We start from the raw sequence: 16,221 nt of genomic DNA on the forward strand, positions 1-16,221 counted from the left end.
ATAAAGGTATTGTGTCTATCTACAACTAAAAAATATATATCTTTTATTTTTTAAGAAAAAGTGAAAGTGTTCGATTAAATGATCTGAGAGCCTTTTCCTACTCTAAAGTACTAGGAAAATAGAGGACTGTTTCTTCCTTATCTTCTAAAGTAGTCCAAAATAGATTTTTAAAAGGAATTATTTATGTTCTAAGAGGTCCATGTCTTTTTAAAAGTAGGTTATTTTTTTTAAATGGACAGCAATTATAGATAATTATAATTTAGTTGAAAACAACTGCTTGGAATCAGTGGAGATAATTTAACAAAATGTATAGATCATGAATTTCCAGATTGTGTGGAATCATTTTCTGTTACTTAGTAATAAAGCAGAGTGGTAGAATGGGTAATTTGGAAATCATCCTAAGAACTACTTTGTGTTTGCTTCTGATTTCAGTTTTAATAAAAAGTATATATTTCATTTTCCTCATGCAAAAATATCTAAAGGAAAAATGATAAAATTTACATTTATTCTGTGTGTTCTGTATTATTTTTGTACCATAACCGTCTGCTTTTCAAATATTTCAAAAGAATGAAGATTAAGTACATGAACCAAAATTTCACTTCATTTCGTTTTATTGGCACTGGAGATGTTACAGTGGGCCACTTTACCACTGAGCCACATCCCTCGCTCTTTGTATTTTTTATTTTGAGACATGGTCTCACTAAGTGACAAGGCTAGCTTTGAACTTGTGATCCTCTTGTCTTAGCCTTCTGACCCGCCAGAATTACAATTTTGCACCACGTACCCAGCATACATGTAGCAAAATTTTACGTTACATGGTTAAGGGCTGAGGTTGTGGCTCAGTGGTAGAACACTTGCCTCTCTGGTTTCGATTCTTGGCACCATATATAAATAAACAAATTAAATAAAGGTCCATCGACAACTAAAAAACTATTTTAAAAAATGTTCCATGGTTAAAATTAAGAGTCTTAAAAAGACGACTGCTCATCTTAATTTTTTTTTTTCAATTTGGATGAGACATAGACATAAACAATTAAGTAAAAGCAATATATAATGTTTCATTTTTTCCTAATTTTTCTTTTTAGTTGTAGGTGGACACAATACTCTTATATTATTTATTTACTTTTATGTGGTCCTGTGGATTGAGCCCAGTGCCTCACATATGCTAGGCAAGTACTCCACCACTGAGCTACAGTCCCAGCACCTCATGTTTCTTTTTTGAAGGACTCTTTGTAGAAAGAGCTGGGTTCTTTGAAATTTCCTGTACTGTCTCATTTAAAAAGCCAAGAAATGGTTGCCATTCATAAGAACGTTTATCTTTTGCAAAGGACTGTCAGGCAGACTATTTGAAAGATTTGGAATTTGGTGCTTTGCCTGGGCAGTTGGTTCAAGTGCTGTGCTGGAGTGTAACGTATTGACTTCATCACAGCCTTGATTTTCATGGCTCCACAGGTCCATGCAGCAGCCGTCCTTCCTCGTGCCGTACATGCTATGTAGGAATCTCCCATATGGATTCATTCAAGAACTGGTGCGAACCACTCACCAGGATGAGGAAGTATTTAAACAGGTATGGATGTGTGAGGTTTGCTACTACTATATAATGACCTTTAGCCTAACTGCATCTATCTGAGGCTCATTTCCAAATATGCCATATATTAGAAGTTCTGTTCCAAGATTTGAACGTGCATGTGTTATTTGCTCAGAGAGAAGACCCACCTAAGATTCTTTTCTTAAGGAAATTGGTTTGACAGCTGCACTATTGAAATCAGTCAAGCATCTAGTCTTTTAAACAGGGTCTATTCTAGCTGCTTTGGGAGCTAAGAAAGAAACATAAAACCTTATACCCTATTTCAAGGAGCTTGTTAATCAGGGAATACCAGGAGATGGCATAAGGCATGCTGAGCATTTTTCCAGATGAGTACTGCTGACAGGTAGTTCTGAGTCTGTTAAGATTCATAAATTAGTGACCCAGCTAGCTAAGTGGCAGTTCACATGTCACACAGGATCTGTCTCCTTATCACCAAACTAAAAAAGATGCCTGCTATCTTAACATTCATGTCATTCATTATTTCTACACTGTTTTGATATCGTGGTGGTTATAACCAAGTGCAAATGCAGATGTGCAATGTGTAATGGTGAAGCTGTTTACATTGTCTTGGAAGTTTCCTGCAAGGTCAAACAGGTAGCACATTCTGTTTGATGTTTGCACTGCATGTTGTAAAGGGTGCTTTGTCTGAGCTGTAGCTCACAGGCCATTTCCCCTGATGAAAGCATTTTTACAATTTTTTTATACAATTTGTTGCATTACTGTTTCTTTTTGTGTGTGTGTGTGATTAGAAAAACAGAGGCAATCTCTGTAATTGACATGATTCCTTTTACTCTTGTTTTATACATACCTGTGGCATTGATTTTAAGACCTTTTGAGTTCTTGGGAGTTGTATTTTTAGCAGTCTTCAAAGTATTTGTAAAAGAAAATTCCAGGGCCTGCTGTGTACTCTGCCTGGGGTTCCTTGGCTGCTTATCTTCTTGTAACTAACAGGCATATTGAAGGTGGAATAGTGAGCTGAACTATGATGAAACAAGGAACTGCCCAGGCCTGCTGAACGATGCGTTCTTACAGCCATAGTGGGCGGTAGCATGTGGAATGCCTTTCCTATTCAGAAAGGCCTCACAGACAGAGGAGCCCAGTTGTTGTTAACTAGAAAATCCGCCCCAGAATCTGCTAAAAGGGACAGGTTATGCCATTATACTCATGAACAAACTTATGCAGAGGTCACAGAGTTACCTCTTTTTTTTTTTTTTTTCGTTTTTTTTTTTTTTTTAAGAGAGAGTGAGAGAGGGGAGAGAGAGAGAGAGAGAGAGAGAGAGAGAGAGAGAGAGAGAGAGAGAGAATCTTTTTAACATTTATTTTCTAGTTCTCGGCAGACACAACATCTTTGGTGTGTGGTGCTGAGGATCGAACCCGGGCCGCACGCATTCCAGGCGAGCGCGCTACTGCTTGAGCCACATCCCCAGCCCACAGAGTTACCTCTTTGGTTTTTGAAATTAGGCTAAGTTCACGTAACATCAAATTTACCATTTCAGAGTGTAAAATCCATGGCATTTAACCCATTCACAGTGCTGTATGATCACCATGGACCTGATTATTTTTACTCACAGAATTCTAAGGCCTTGGCTGGCTGTGGCTCGGTGGTAGAGCACTTGCCTGGGTTCCATCTCCTGGTCACAAAGGAAAAGAAGGAACTCTTGTGGCTTTTCAGCTACACAGGATTGAACACTTGTCATATGTTAACAGAAGTTTTATCTGGAGAGAAAGGAATGGAATTAAATGCAGTTGCTAAACTGGGGGGAAAATGCATTTTACCTCTCTTAAAAGTGTGGCAAATGTGAATTATTAAATCTTTGGAATTTTAATGACCATTTAATCTTTGAGAGGTGTTCACAGATGATAAACAACAAATAGCAGCTGAAATTTAGGATTGGAAATGAATAACTATAGAATTCTTCCATCAGTGCTGGGAGGTATTTATTTGAAAATAAGAGAAAATAATATGTAGGTCACATGAGTAGTATAATGCTTGACTGAAAAATATTATGCTGAGTCATATTTTGTTGATTTGCAGAGGAGGATAGCTCTAGTGGGGAGAGTGAAGATACTTTAGAGTTCCTGAGAAAAATGTTCAGAGGCTTTCCTAGATGATAGTTGTGAGATTTTGTTTTGGATTCTGGAACTTCTACTGGCCATTCCCTCTAAATTACAGACTGATATTCCTCACCCTGTGCCCGAGAGGTTCTTGTCTGTTTTTCCCGGCTTGTGAAACTACATTACTTCTACCCTGATTGTTCAAGTTGCACAAACTACAATGATCTCTTGTAGAGCTGTTGATACCTCAGGACATTCAGCAGACACTTAAAATCTAGGGCACCTTTTTTATTCTTGTGCTTTTCAAATAGAGAGGTGCTCACACAGATGGGAGGAAGTTGGTAGTTTTTTTCAGGTTTTTCCAATGGCTTTCTCAGTACTCCCTTACAGCTTGTTGGTGTTCAGAGAGCTGCTGCTCATGCTTTCTACTTGATGGTATTGGTCTTGAATCCCAATCACTCCCTAGACAAGTGCATCAGTGGGTACATAATGCAATTTGAAGATGAGTTGTGCTGGCAAATCCTTCAGTGGCTGCACACTTGTGGGTTTCTGTTGAATCACTGGCCGTCCCGCCAGAGTACTAAGGTTCATCAGAACGCTGTCATTCTGGAGAATTCAGCTGCATCGCTTCATAGTTAGCCTTATCAACAGAGAAATCAACACTCTTGCTCGGTTCTAGACTCCTTTGTATGAAGAGGGATTCTCCTTGGGGAAGGAGAGGCGGTGATGCCTGGGCACTTAGACCCAGCACCTTCTTAGACATTTACCATTCTTCGTTTTTGTAATGTTGTATTTGTGTTTTTCTTACAGATCTTTATCCCCATTTTACAAGGCCTGGCTCTTGCTGCCAAAGAATGCTCCCTGGATAGTGACTACTTTAAGTACCCCCTCATGGTAAAACTGAGTTCTTTTTCTTTAATATATTCAGTAGGTGTTTTTCTGTCAAATAATTTTAACATACATTTTCCTTTCAAGTCTAAGATCTACTTGGTTTCAAATTTAAAACATGCAGTCCTTGTGTTGGCCATGCAGAGCGCTTGCTGTGCAGTGGAAACCTCGGCAAGGACAGGCCACAGCCAGTCCACACTCCCAGCCCCTACCCTGGATGGCACTGGCCATGCCCTGATTAAAATGGACTTTACCACGTAGTGTAGCCAATAAAAAAGATGACCATGATCATTGGTGGTACCCTTCTGATTCCCCATACAGTGAGCATACCGTGTCTGAGATGAAATTTGATTATAAAAATATTAGTAATATTTACAAATTTAAAAAGCAGAGTGACACCAAGAAAAGTAGTATAATTTTTCTTTATGTGTTGACTTTGCACAGAAAAATCTCAGAGTGACTGTCTTATTCCTAAGACCACATGCTTTGTCTGGAGGCTTTCCTTGAGAACACTGGTCTGAGTAGCCCCTGCAGCACTCAGAGCAGGCTCAAGTTCTGAACAGAACCTGGATTCCTAGGGAACATCTGGACTGCTTTGAAAACATTGGAACTGGGACAAAAATCAGAAGATCTTTTCTATTCTCAATTTGCTTCTTTGACATTTTGCCAGAAAAATGTCTTCAAGTGTTCCCGAGTATTTTTCTTTCTTTCTTTTTTTGTTTTTTTTTTTTTTGAATTTTTTAATATTTATTTTTTAGTTTTTGGCAGACACAACATCTTTGTTTGTATGTGGTGCTGAGGATCGAACCCAGGCCGCACACATGCCAGGCGAGCACGCTACCACTTGAGCCACATCCCCAGACCCCCGAGTATTTTTCATTCTAGAAGCATCAAGGAAAAAAGATCAAAACATGAAATTACTATATATATTACATAGTATATACTTACAGACTGTGTAAATTGAGGCTATGGTTAAATGGATTTTTTTTTTAAGACCTTATTTGTTCCTTTTACTTATTCTGCTATTTAGGTTTTGTTACCCATGAATTCATTGTTTACTGAGGATCTGTCCTGTGCTTGGCACTGGGACAGGGAGCTCATGAGACAGGTCCCCCCTTAACATGTTCATAATCCATTGCACAAGTCAAGCCACAACAAAACAGTTTGATAATTACATTGGTAAAAGTGGAAACTGAGGGGTTCACAGAGGATGCATTTCTGTGTTTAAAAAATTAAGCTTAGGGGGCTGGGGTTGTGACTCAGTGGTAGAGCACTTGTCTAGCTCTAGCATGTGTGAGGCACTGGGTTCGGTTCTCAGCACCACATATAAATAAGTAAATAAAATAAAAGTCCATGAACAACTAATAAAAATTTTTTAAAAATAAGCTTAGGGCTGGGGTTGTGGCTCAGTGGCAGAGTGCTCACCTAATGTGTGAGGCACTGGGTTCTATTCTCAGCACCACATATCAATAAATAAAATGGAGGTCCATTGACAACTAAAAAAATATATATAAAAAAAAATTAAGCTGAGCCTGAATACACACACCTATAATCCAGGCAACACAGAAGGCTGAAGCAGGAACGTCCCAGCTTTGAGGGCAGCCTGGGCAATAAATGAAACCCTGTCCCAGAAAATGAATGAATGAATGAATGAGCTGGAACTGGAGCTCAGTGGTAGAGCACCACTGGTTTCAGTCCCCCGTACAGCAAAAATATAAATAAAGCTGCTATCAAAAACCAGGCTAAAAGTTAAACGTAATGTTTAGAAATCAGAATGTGAAACAGATTTCTTACTTTTAAAGTAATTTTGAATGCATTTATGCCAGAGCTCTCTCCATTGCACGTACTATTCAAGTTCCTAATTAAAATGCGTTAATCCTTATTCGTTGAATTTCTATCTGTGGCACACAGAACAGGAAATGGAGTGATCTCATTGTTGGAGTTCACTCATGCAGTGTTTTAGTTAACACTAATTAGCACTGTATCATAGATATTCCTTCTGGAATTGTTGGCGTTTGGGTTGTGGTTTGAATTAGCTTAATCTTTCACTGAGAAGCTTTCAGTGTCAGATCAACAAAGTGTCCTTGGTCAAAAAACAGAAGTCTCCATTGTGGTGGACACTAAGTTTATTTGGGGCCTTTATTGATACTTGTATAATAATGAGGGTGCAGCAAGGAGGAATGCAGTGATGACAGGCAGGAGGAGAGAAGGCTCAAATCAGAAGGAGCAGGGATTCTCTGGTCAGTGGGCCCTACTCTGTCCTCTGTTGGAATCCCCGGGGATCTTTAAAAGTGCTGATGCCTGGTTCCCTGCCACAGGCCTTGTGAACTAAATTGTGGGGGAGTGGCATGGCGTTGAGGTTTGCTGAGGCTCCCCTGTGATGCTGACATGCAGCAGAGGCAGTGGGAACTCTGGCCCCAGAGGCTTCGCAGAGTCACAAGAGTGCTTAAAAGTATCAACTTAAAAGTATCAAAACTTCCTTTTGTGGCTCGGCATCTTCTATAGCTATGTCTAAATCACAGAGAAAGTTAAGTGCACATTCAGTGTTGTGTGATTGAATTACTATGGCCATGGTAAACGGCATGTGTAGAAACCGTTCTCCCACTTCTCCAGCGTGAGAATGCTTGGTGTGCTAGAGCGACATGTTGGAGTTCTCGTCAGTACTACATATCTTGAAACCAAGTCAGGCTTTTCAGTTTGTTCTGAATTTAATAGCATATTGAATTATAAGACTAGCCATTGTTAACACTGGCAAGCCTGACCCCCTAAAACTGAGGAAACAGATCTTTTTCATGTGGAAAGGTGTAAAGTAAATACATATTTTTTGAACAAATTTACCCCTTTATTTCTTTGTAGAGATGTGCACAAATAATTCTGACAAGCTGTTGATCAGAGTATCTGCAGGGTTATATCTGAGGGTAAAGCTTATGGTTCATAATTTTGCTTTACATTTCTGTGTCATTTGAAGTTTTTTTAATGATGCACATGTATTAATTTATTACGTAGAAAAAGTTATAAACATCTTGGCATCCTAGAGAAAATGCACATGAGTTTATAACAGTAGTTGAAGCTGTCCCTTGCTGTTACCTGTGTCTATAATCTGAGATGTGATACTTTAATTGATTGATTCTATCTTATTTCTAGGCATTAGGTGAGCTCTGTGAAACTAAGTTTGGGAAGACACACCCTGTATGCAATTTGGTAAGTGCCTGCCTGATGTGCTTGCACGTTTACAATAAATTTATCACAAGGCAGAAGCTGTTCCAGAATAAAATCAGCTCAAAGACATTTCTTGAAGGACGTTTGGTGGAAGTAGCCCATCTAGAGGGCTCTCAACTGCTAAACTTCCATTATATGTGGTTTATTTCCTGAAGTGAAGTTCTGAATTTGGGGGTGGGGTGCACAGGAAGATAAGTATTATACATCTAGAATAGCAAGTCTTATAGGAAAATGTGCTTGAGTCCTTTGGGTAGTATAAGAATGGTACATTTGAACTCCACAGAGAATATCTTGGAACATAGAAGTTCAAAGAGTATCTTGTGAAAATGTAGAGCAGTTGAAGGGTTTTCTTATCTGAGGTGAGGAAACATCACCAGGGATCCTAACATGTTTGTGCCTTGTATTTTAGGTTGGTTGGTCTCAGTCTGGTGCTGGTGGCCATTGCTATCTGAGTAGACTACCCACTGAGAACTCTACTTGTGACATCCTTTCTCGTTAGCCTGATTGTAATGTGACTGGCCTCTTCCATGTTCTGCCTAGGTTGCCTCTTTGCCCTTGTGGTTGCCGAAATCCTTAAGCCCTGGCTCTGGGCGGGAGCTGCAGAGACTCTCTTACTTGGGGGCCTTCTTTAGCTTCTCTGTCTTTGCAGAAGACGATGTAAGTATGGTGACCATTTGCATTTGCTGCTCTCGTTCAGATTTCTTCCCAGATGTACGTTATATGCTGACTATTTTTTCTTCTCTTTTCAGGTTAAAGTGGTTGAAAAATATTTCTCAGGGCCTGCCATTACCCTGGAAAACACTCGTGTCGTTAGTCAATCACTACAGCATTACTTGGAGCTGGGAAGGGTAGGTGTTCAGAAAATGAATCCAAAGGATGAATGAAAGATGAGCTGTATACCTTGGGAGCTCCTTCTGTAGATGGTCTGCTGCCTGATTCATGAATGTTAATGATAGTTAAAAAAGAAGATGTGGTGCACATCAGTAACTCATGTCTTTTTGAAAATGTTTTATTCTCGTCTTTTGCGGTGCTGGGACCTGTTTACTAGGCAAATACTGAACCACTCAGCTACGTTACCAGCCCCCACTTACCTTATATAATAACTGCAACTATTCTTCACTGCCTCTCTTACTTAGAGAACCAGGAACTAGTCGTAAATTTGGTGGCCATAATCTCTCTCCCGCTTGCCTATTGAGTCATGAGGTCGAGTGAGAGTGGTTAGTTTGTGCACTTACTTGCTGAAGCCCACTTATCCCAAATGTACATTAACGTGTCTTCAGGTCCAAATGTAAAAGCAAAGAAACTACAGGATTGGGTAATTAAGATACTTTTGATTGTGGAAAGGAAGGTAACAAAGACTATTTTATTAACACTCTGTTTACCTCTTCCACTCTTGATGATGCTTTTCTGCTGATGACCTCAACCCGGTCACGTGCACACAGTTCTTCATTTCTTCTGTCATCAGGCTCTACTGACATGAGTAGTGGTTGGAGAGTAGGGAGTGGGAAGTGGGCCAGCTCTTCTTGTAGTCAAAAAGGAGTAGTGTTCAAAATGAAGTTAATTTTCTTTTTCTTCTTTTTAAAAATCCTTCCAGCAAGAGCTTTTCAAGATTCTGCATAGTATTTTGTTAAATGGCGAAACCCGAGAGGCTGCTCTTGGTTACATGGCAGCTGTCGTCAATGCCAATATGAAGAAAGCACAGATGCAGGTATGGGTCCTGGAGACTGCTTTCAGTTGTTCCTTAGATCTGTTCATCTAACCCAGATTTGCCCAGCACCTCCAAGCATTGTTCTAGGAACTGGGAATGCAGTGTTCACGGAGACAGAAAGGCTTCCTGCTCTTGTGGAGCGTGGGTTCTTTGGATCAGTGAGTAGACCATAAACGAACTATGATAAGACCTATGAAGAAAATAAAGCAAAGGGCTTGAGAACAACCATAGAATGCCAGAACGAAGGTGTGGAGTGATTTTTGATTAGGGTGTGAAGGCCTCTGGGGAGGTACCCTTTGATCAGAGCCCTGACTGATAAGAAAGCCAGCCATTGCAAGGCTGTAGAAATGGACCAACTTTGGTGCCCAACACACAGACCTCTGTGGCTGGGAAGAGTGAACAGGAAAGAAAAGGGTAGTCATGGGTTAGGGATGTGCAGGGCTTCCCCAGGCTTATCTGATGAGAATTGTGCTGGGAACCTCCTGCAAGGCTTTCAGCCAGGAAACCTCAAAATCTGCTGGACCAAAGAGCCCAGCTACACAGTCACGAGGTACAGCAGCCTCAGGAAGAGAGGCCGTGAGTAGAGCTGCTTGACCTGAGTAGAAGAGTTTAAAAGGCCTCCTTCTGACGTTGTTAATAACTATTGTTGATATGACCACTTGTGCTCAAAAGAAAAAAAAAAAAGATGCAAATGAGCACAGACCTGGTGATTTGGGGTTGTGGTTTTACCATTTACTAAAGGTGAGACCCTGGTTCCCTGTGCCTCAGTTTTCTCATTTACCAACTGGTATGATGATAGTGCCTAACCTGTAGGTTTGGTGTGTGTAGTCTGTTAGAATAGAGCCTAGTACATAGCACTGCTCAGCTGGTGTTAGCCGTCACTGGTACAGTGGTTGACATTGTTTAACGCAGAACTATACCACAACGTCAGTTGGAAAAGCTATGACACATGCTCAGGAGTAGAGATCATTGTTCTGATGTTTTTGAGGGAAAATAAAGAAGAAAAAGGAAGCAATGTCTACTGTTTGTCCTTATTCATTCTGAGGCTGTTGGGCAAAAGTTCTTAAATTTTACAAACCTTCGTTTCTTCCTGAGCAGAATGTGAATATTGACCCTCACGTGTGTATTGCTGGCCTCTTAGGATTATTGGGAAGATTTAGTGATAGAATGTGTAAAACTTCACAGTTGATGACTCTCACCTGTTACACCTGCTGATAAGTGACAGTGGTGGCAACATATGTCCTGTCATTGACTTGAGATTTTGTCGTGTTTGAATGTTCAGTCTGCTTTCATAAAAATTTGTGCCAGAATTTCTACTCAGATCATGATTTAAATTGTTTTCATACTTCACAGACAGATGATAGGTTGGTGTCTACGGATGGATTTATGCTGAATTTCCTTTGGGTGCTGCAACAGCTGAGTACAAAAATCAAGTTGGAAACAGTTGACCCCACGTACATATTCCATCCAAGATGTCGCGTCACTCTCCCAAATGATGAGACTCGAGTGAATGCAACAATGGAGGATGTGAACGACTGGCTGGCTGAACTCTGTGAGTACCGTGTCCACCATGAGACCACGCGGGGCTGCCTTCCCTCTAGAGGCTGAGTGCTCACACACCCATCCCCTTTCCATAGATGAGATGCTGCGGGTGCACAGTAGAAATTCGGGCTGTAAAACCTGTTTATATGGATTAGCCAAAGCAAATAGATGTGTAGAACAAATGGACACATTGAAGAAGAAATAAAATATTAAAATTGAAAGCAGTTTATTATATGGAATTTATACTGTACAAATTAAAACATTAATGAAATATTCCACAGACATTGAATGACTTGAAATTATGAATATTTTGCAGATGTGATGATTGTTAATTTTTTATCTTGGTGATGTAAACTTTATTTAATGACAGGGTGAACAATAAGCTCAGCATCTGACTCTTATTTGAGTGAAAGGCTGTTGGTATTCATCTCGGAATCTATCTGTAGACCAATAAATTCCAAGAGCCAAAGGGGTATTAATCCAATAAAACTTTAGAAAACCAAATGTAGGAATTGGCCCAACTGTGAAGAAGAAATTTAGAATTTAGGAAATGAACCTATTATCAGAGGTAATACATATAATTATGTATTACCTTATTACATATGTATGTTTATACCTTAATGTATAAACATACATTTGTAATATATACATCTTGGGAAATAAAATATATTTGTTGGAAGAAAGAGACTTGTAGGAATGGTACAAATTGAAAGAAATTCAAGTTAGCATTATTTATCTATAAATTAGCCAAAACCAAAATAATCTATAAGAGCTCTAAAAGAATGTAAGTTTATAAAGAAAGAATATTTAATAAAAATAATCTGCCTAACATGAATTTGTTCGGGGAATTTATAATAAAATTTATAATGCCAATGAGGGAAATGAAGAGAAAATGATTAATGGGTACAAAGGTGTGGTTGGTTGTTTTGTTTGTGGTGCTGGGGATTAAACTCATTACCTCTGGCATGCTAGGCAGGGGCTCTACCACTGAGCTACACCCCTAACCTGGTTTTGTTTTGTTTGTTTTTAAATCCGGGCCTACTAGTTGCCCAGGCTAGCCTCAAACTCCTAGACTCAAGTGATCAGCCTGCCCTAGTCTCCCAAATAGTAGGTGTTGTGTGAACCACTGCACCCAGTTTGGGTACAGTTGAATAGGAGGAACAACTTCTAATGTTCTTTACCACAGTAGAGTAGTTGTGATTGACATCAGTTACTTGTTTAATCAAAACAGCTCGGGGAGAGGCTTTTGAATGCTCCCAATACAAAGAAGTTATAAATATTTGAGGTGATGGGTATATCAGCTACCCTGATTTGATCATTACACGTTGTATACATATACTAAAATGTCACATCTTGCCTCATAAATATGTGCTATTATTATTTGGTCAATTAAAAAACAAATATATATAGAACTGGGTCTATAGCTCAGTGGCAGAACACTTGCCTAGCATGTGTGTGGCACTGGTTCAATCCTTAGCACCATGTAAAAATAAACAAAGGCATGCTCTCTATCTATCTATCTATCTATCTGTGAATGAGTATACAATAATATGATTTTCAGTAACCTAGTTTTCAGAGTGTATTCCCAATGCCAGGGGGTGAGGGAGTAACTTTTGCACATAGTTCCTCACAGCAGTATGTTGTTTAAGACTTTTGTGTGTGTGTGGTGCTGGGGATTGAACCCATGGCCTTGTGCATGTGAGGCAAGCACTCTACTAACTGAGCTATTTCCCAGCTATATAACCACAATATGTTGTTTATAATAGAGAAAAGTTAGGAAAAACAGAACAGACATGGGGGACATGGCTATGCAATCAGTAGCTTATTAATATGATCTAATGCTGTTTTGAGATTTAAATTATACACATATATGTGTATTAGAAAGTGGAAATGTTTTTATAAGTATATCAGGAAGACACATGATAAAAGATTTGGGCTGGGGTTGTGGCTCAGTGGTAGATCATTTGCTCATATGTGTGGGGCAATGGGTTCAGTTCTCAGCATCACATATAAATAAATGAATAAAATAAAGGTCCATCAACAACTAAAAAATATGTTAAAAAAAAAGAAAAATTATTGCCAGGGCTGGGATTGTGACTCAGTGGTAGAGTGCTTGTCTTGCACTCATGAAGCACTAGGTTCGCTCCTCAGCACCTCATAAATAAATGAAGTAAAGGTATTGTGGCCATCTACAACTAAAATAAAAAGATTATTGCCAGGCACAGTGGTGCAGGCCTGTAATCCCAGAGACTCAGGAGGATGAGGCAGGAGGATCACAAGTTTGAGGCTGGCCTCAGTGACTTAGCAAGACTCTCAGCAACATAGTAAGACTCTGTCTCAAAATAAAAAGGGTTGGAGTATGGCTCATATAAAGTATCCCTGGGTTCAGTCCCCAGTACTGCTGTACCTGAAAAAAAAAAAAATTGTGAATGGACATCTATTTAGACATTTAATCAGATGGGACACCTGGTCTTTAAATGGAGCTCACAGGAATTCAGTTCTTCTTGTGACTTTGCTTAAATTTATAATTTTAAAAAAGTATTCTTAAAATTCAAGTGAAATGTTCCCTCTGAATCAAGCTTTCCCCCTGGTTTAGACTTGTATAAATTTACTTAGTGAATTGTGTTATTCTTCCTAGATGGAGATCAGCCTCCATTCTCTGAGCCGAAATTCCCCACGGAATGCTTCTTCCTCACCCTGCACGCGCACCACCTCTCTATTCTGCCTAGTTGCCGTCGCTATATTCGCAGACTTCGGGCCATCCGGGAGCTAAATAGGTATGTGCCCGACCCGTGTGTGTCCTGGGGTTGCCTACTGTGACAGTAGACTTGAATGTGGGGTGTTTGTGACACTGTGCTGTTGGCCTCCATGCCACATCCGTGCTCCTCCATTGTCTAGAGCTCTCCACCAGTGAACTGACCCCCGATTCCCCATGTTCTGAGCCCTTGCTCTTCCTCTGTGGATACCGCAGCTTTCATTATTATTCCCTGGACAGAGTGTTACTCGGAGGTACTTTTAAGGATTCCCTGGCTTCTGGACATACCCCTCTCTCCCTGGACCACAAAGTAGTCACCACGTTTCCTCTGATACTCAAGATGATTTATCACTACCAGCTGTAATTCCCCTTTCGCCCAGTGTTCCGCAACATAGAGTCCCGATGCCAGATAGCAGCGTGGGTTCCAGGTCATTAGCACCGTTGCTGTGTTTCCTCACCCAAGCGCTGCTTCCCAAGTGGCAGCCACAGCAATGTGGAAACAAACGTTTTCTGAACAGATATTTGCAATAATAATAGAAAATCCCCTTGAGCTTTTGGATTTAGTCTGGCTATGAGAGAGACTGTGGCAAACCTCTATGTATCTACCCTATTCAAATCGCTCATTAATCCTAATGTTTACTTTTAGATGGTTTCAGATTTTTCTTTCCACATATCACATAGGTGATTTTCTTTTTTCCTTTCTTGTGCTTTTATACCTTAACATGCTGGCTATAATCTTTAATACAATGTTGAGTAGAAATGTAGTAGTTCTCCCTTCTCCCCAAGGGATATTTCTAAGATCCCCAGTGGGTGTCCTAAACTATGGGTGCTCCCTAACCTGTCTGCTGTGTGTCTTCCTATATGTGCGTACCTGAGGTGAAGTTCAGTTTGTAAATACAGGTATAAGAGAGAGTAACAACAATAAGCAATAGTAAAATAGAATACAGTGACATTCTGTAGTAAAATTTACATGAATGTAATCTGCAGATGAGAGACGCTTGTAACCTTGAAATTTGTCATGTCCAGTTAATGGGGAGGGGAGGCTTTTTTATGTCCTCTGTTGGATTTTTAATTATAGATTTTACTCAATTAACAGGTGTAAGACTATTTATATTTTCTTTTTTCTTTTTATTTTTGTTTGTTTTTTGAGAGAGAGAGAATTTTTTAATGTTTATTTTTTAGTTTTCAGTGGGCACAACATCTTTATTTTATTTTTCTATGGTGCTGAGGATCCAACCCAGCGCCTCACGCATGCCAGGCGAGCGCACTACCACTTGAGCCACATCCCCAGCTCACTATTTATATTTTCATATCATTTTTTGTCAGTTTCTTAAAGTTTAAAAATTTCAGGCACAAAGTTGTTCATGGTATTCTCTTTATTTGTCTTTTCATATTATTCAGTTATTTTTTGGTACTGGGATTGTACCCAGGCCCTCATGCATTCGGGGCAAGCGTTCCACCACTGAGCTACATCCCCAGCTCTTTCAAAATTTTTTGAGGCTTACTTTATAGCCTAAATCTACATTTGCAAATGTTCCTTATTGACCTAAAAAGAATGTGCTTTTTGTGCTTACTGCAGTATCTATACATCATTCAGGTAAAGTATTTGATCCTTTTTTCAGTTTTTCCTAATCTCTGCTAATTTTATCAGCTTATAGTATCAGTTCTTGAGAGGCTTATGTAGATTCAAACAGTGATTGTGGATTTGTCACAAGCTTAGGACTTCAGGTAACCACAGAAGTGGAAAAGGCCAGGAAATATGCCCCCTAAACCACCAGAAAGAACTCTCTGCCGACTTGTTATAGACTTTGGACCTCTAAAATTTTAAGACAAGAAATGTGTTTTGTCTTGGGATGGTTTGTTGCAGCATCAAATAGAAAGCTAATACCACATGTTAGCAAATATTGCCATATTTTTTCCTATCAAATATCTGCTTATTGTTGGGGCTAGGGTTGTTGCTCAATGGTAGTGCACTTGCCTGGCATGCGTGAGGCACTGGGTCTGAATCTAAGCACCACATACAAATAAATCAAATAAAGGCCCATCAACAATTTTATATATATATATATATATATATATATATAATCTGTTTATTCTTATTTTGTAATTCATTCTCAAGGCGGTGCTTGTTTGGACTCTGTTTTGGGTCTGAGACGGTGAAGGGTGAAGGGCAAGTCAGTCAGGAGCGATCATTACAGGAGCTGCCTCCACAGCAGACTTAAGATATTTGGGTACTTGAAGTTACCACATTCGCCCAGACTCCTCCATTTGAACTCTTGGGGTCCCAGTCTTTGCCCTCACTTAGAGTTAGGAGCCCCAGGGAGGTTGTGAATTTAGCTTGTATTATGATTGGGAAACTTGTAGGACTCTGCTTCTCCATAGTAGTCGTAGAAACTCACGTCCCTGTCACCTGATCTGGCACTGTTAACCACATATGTCATTATATTCATTTCTTATGGCTACTGC

General features: G+C 39.7%; 1 protein-coding gene across 6 annotated transcripts in view; it reads left to right on the forward strand.

The window, feature by feature from the left end:
- Ube4b (ubiquitination factor E4B) overlaps positions 1 to 16,221 on the forward strand; it is a 115,387-nt gene that overhangs the window by 69,892 nt on the left and 29,274 nt on the right. For all 6 annotated transcript variants that reach the window (XM_078025245.1, XM_021732851.3, XM_005334764.5 and 3 more), the window contains 8 exons: positions 1,453 to 1,567; positions 4,454 to 4,537; positions 7,676 to 7,732; positions 8,291 to 8,407; positions 8,500 to 8,598; positions 9,345 to 9,458; positions 10,812 to 11,010; positions 13,639 to 13,777. In XM_078025245.1, the coding sequence (XP_077881371.1) occupies positions 1,453 to 1,567; positions 4,454 to 4,537; positions 7,676 to 7,732; positions 8,291 to 8,407; positions 8,500 to 8,598; positions 9,345 to 9,458; positions 10,812 to 11,010; positions 13,639 to 13,777 (924 nt within the window). The remainder of the gene's footprint in view (positions 1 to 1,452; positions 1,568 to 4,453; positions 4,538 to 7,675; positions 7,733 to 8,290; positions 8,408 to 8,499; positions 8,599 to 9,344; positions 9,459 to 10,811; positions 11,011 to 13,638; positions 13,778 to 16,221) is intronic.

This window comes from Ictidomys tridecemlineatus, chromosome 11, assembly GCF_052094955.1.
Source record: "Ictidomys tridecemlineatus isolate mIctTri1 chromosome 11, mIctTri1.hap1, whole genome shotgun sequence".
Classification (NCBI taxonomy): domain Eukaryota; kingdom Metazoa; phylum Chordata; class Mammalia; order Rodentia; family Sciuridae; genus Ictidomys; species Ictidomys tridecemlineatus.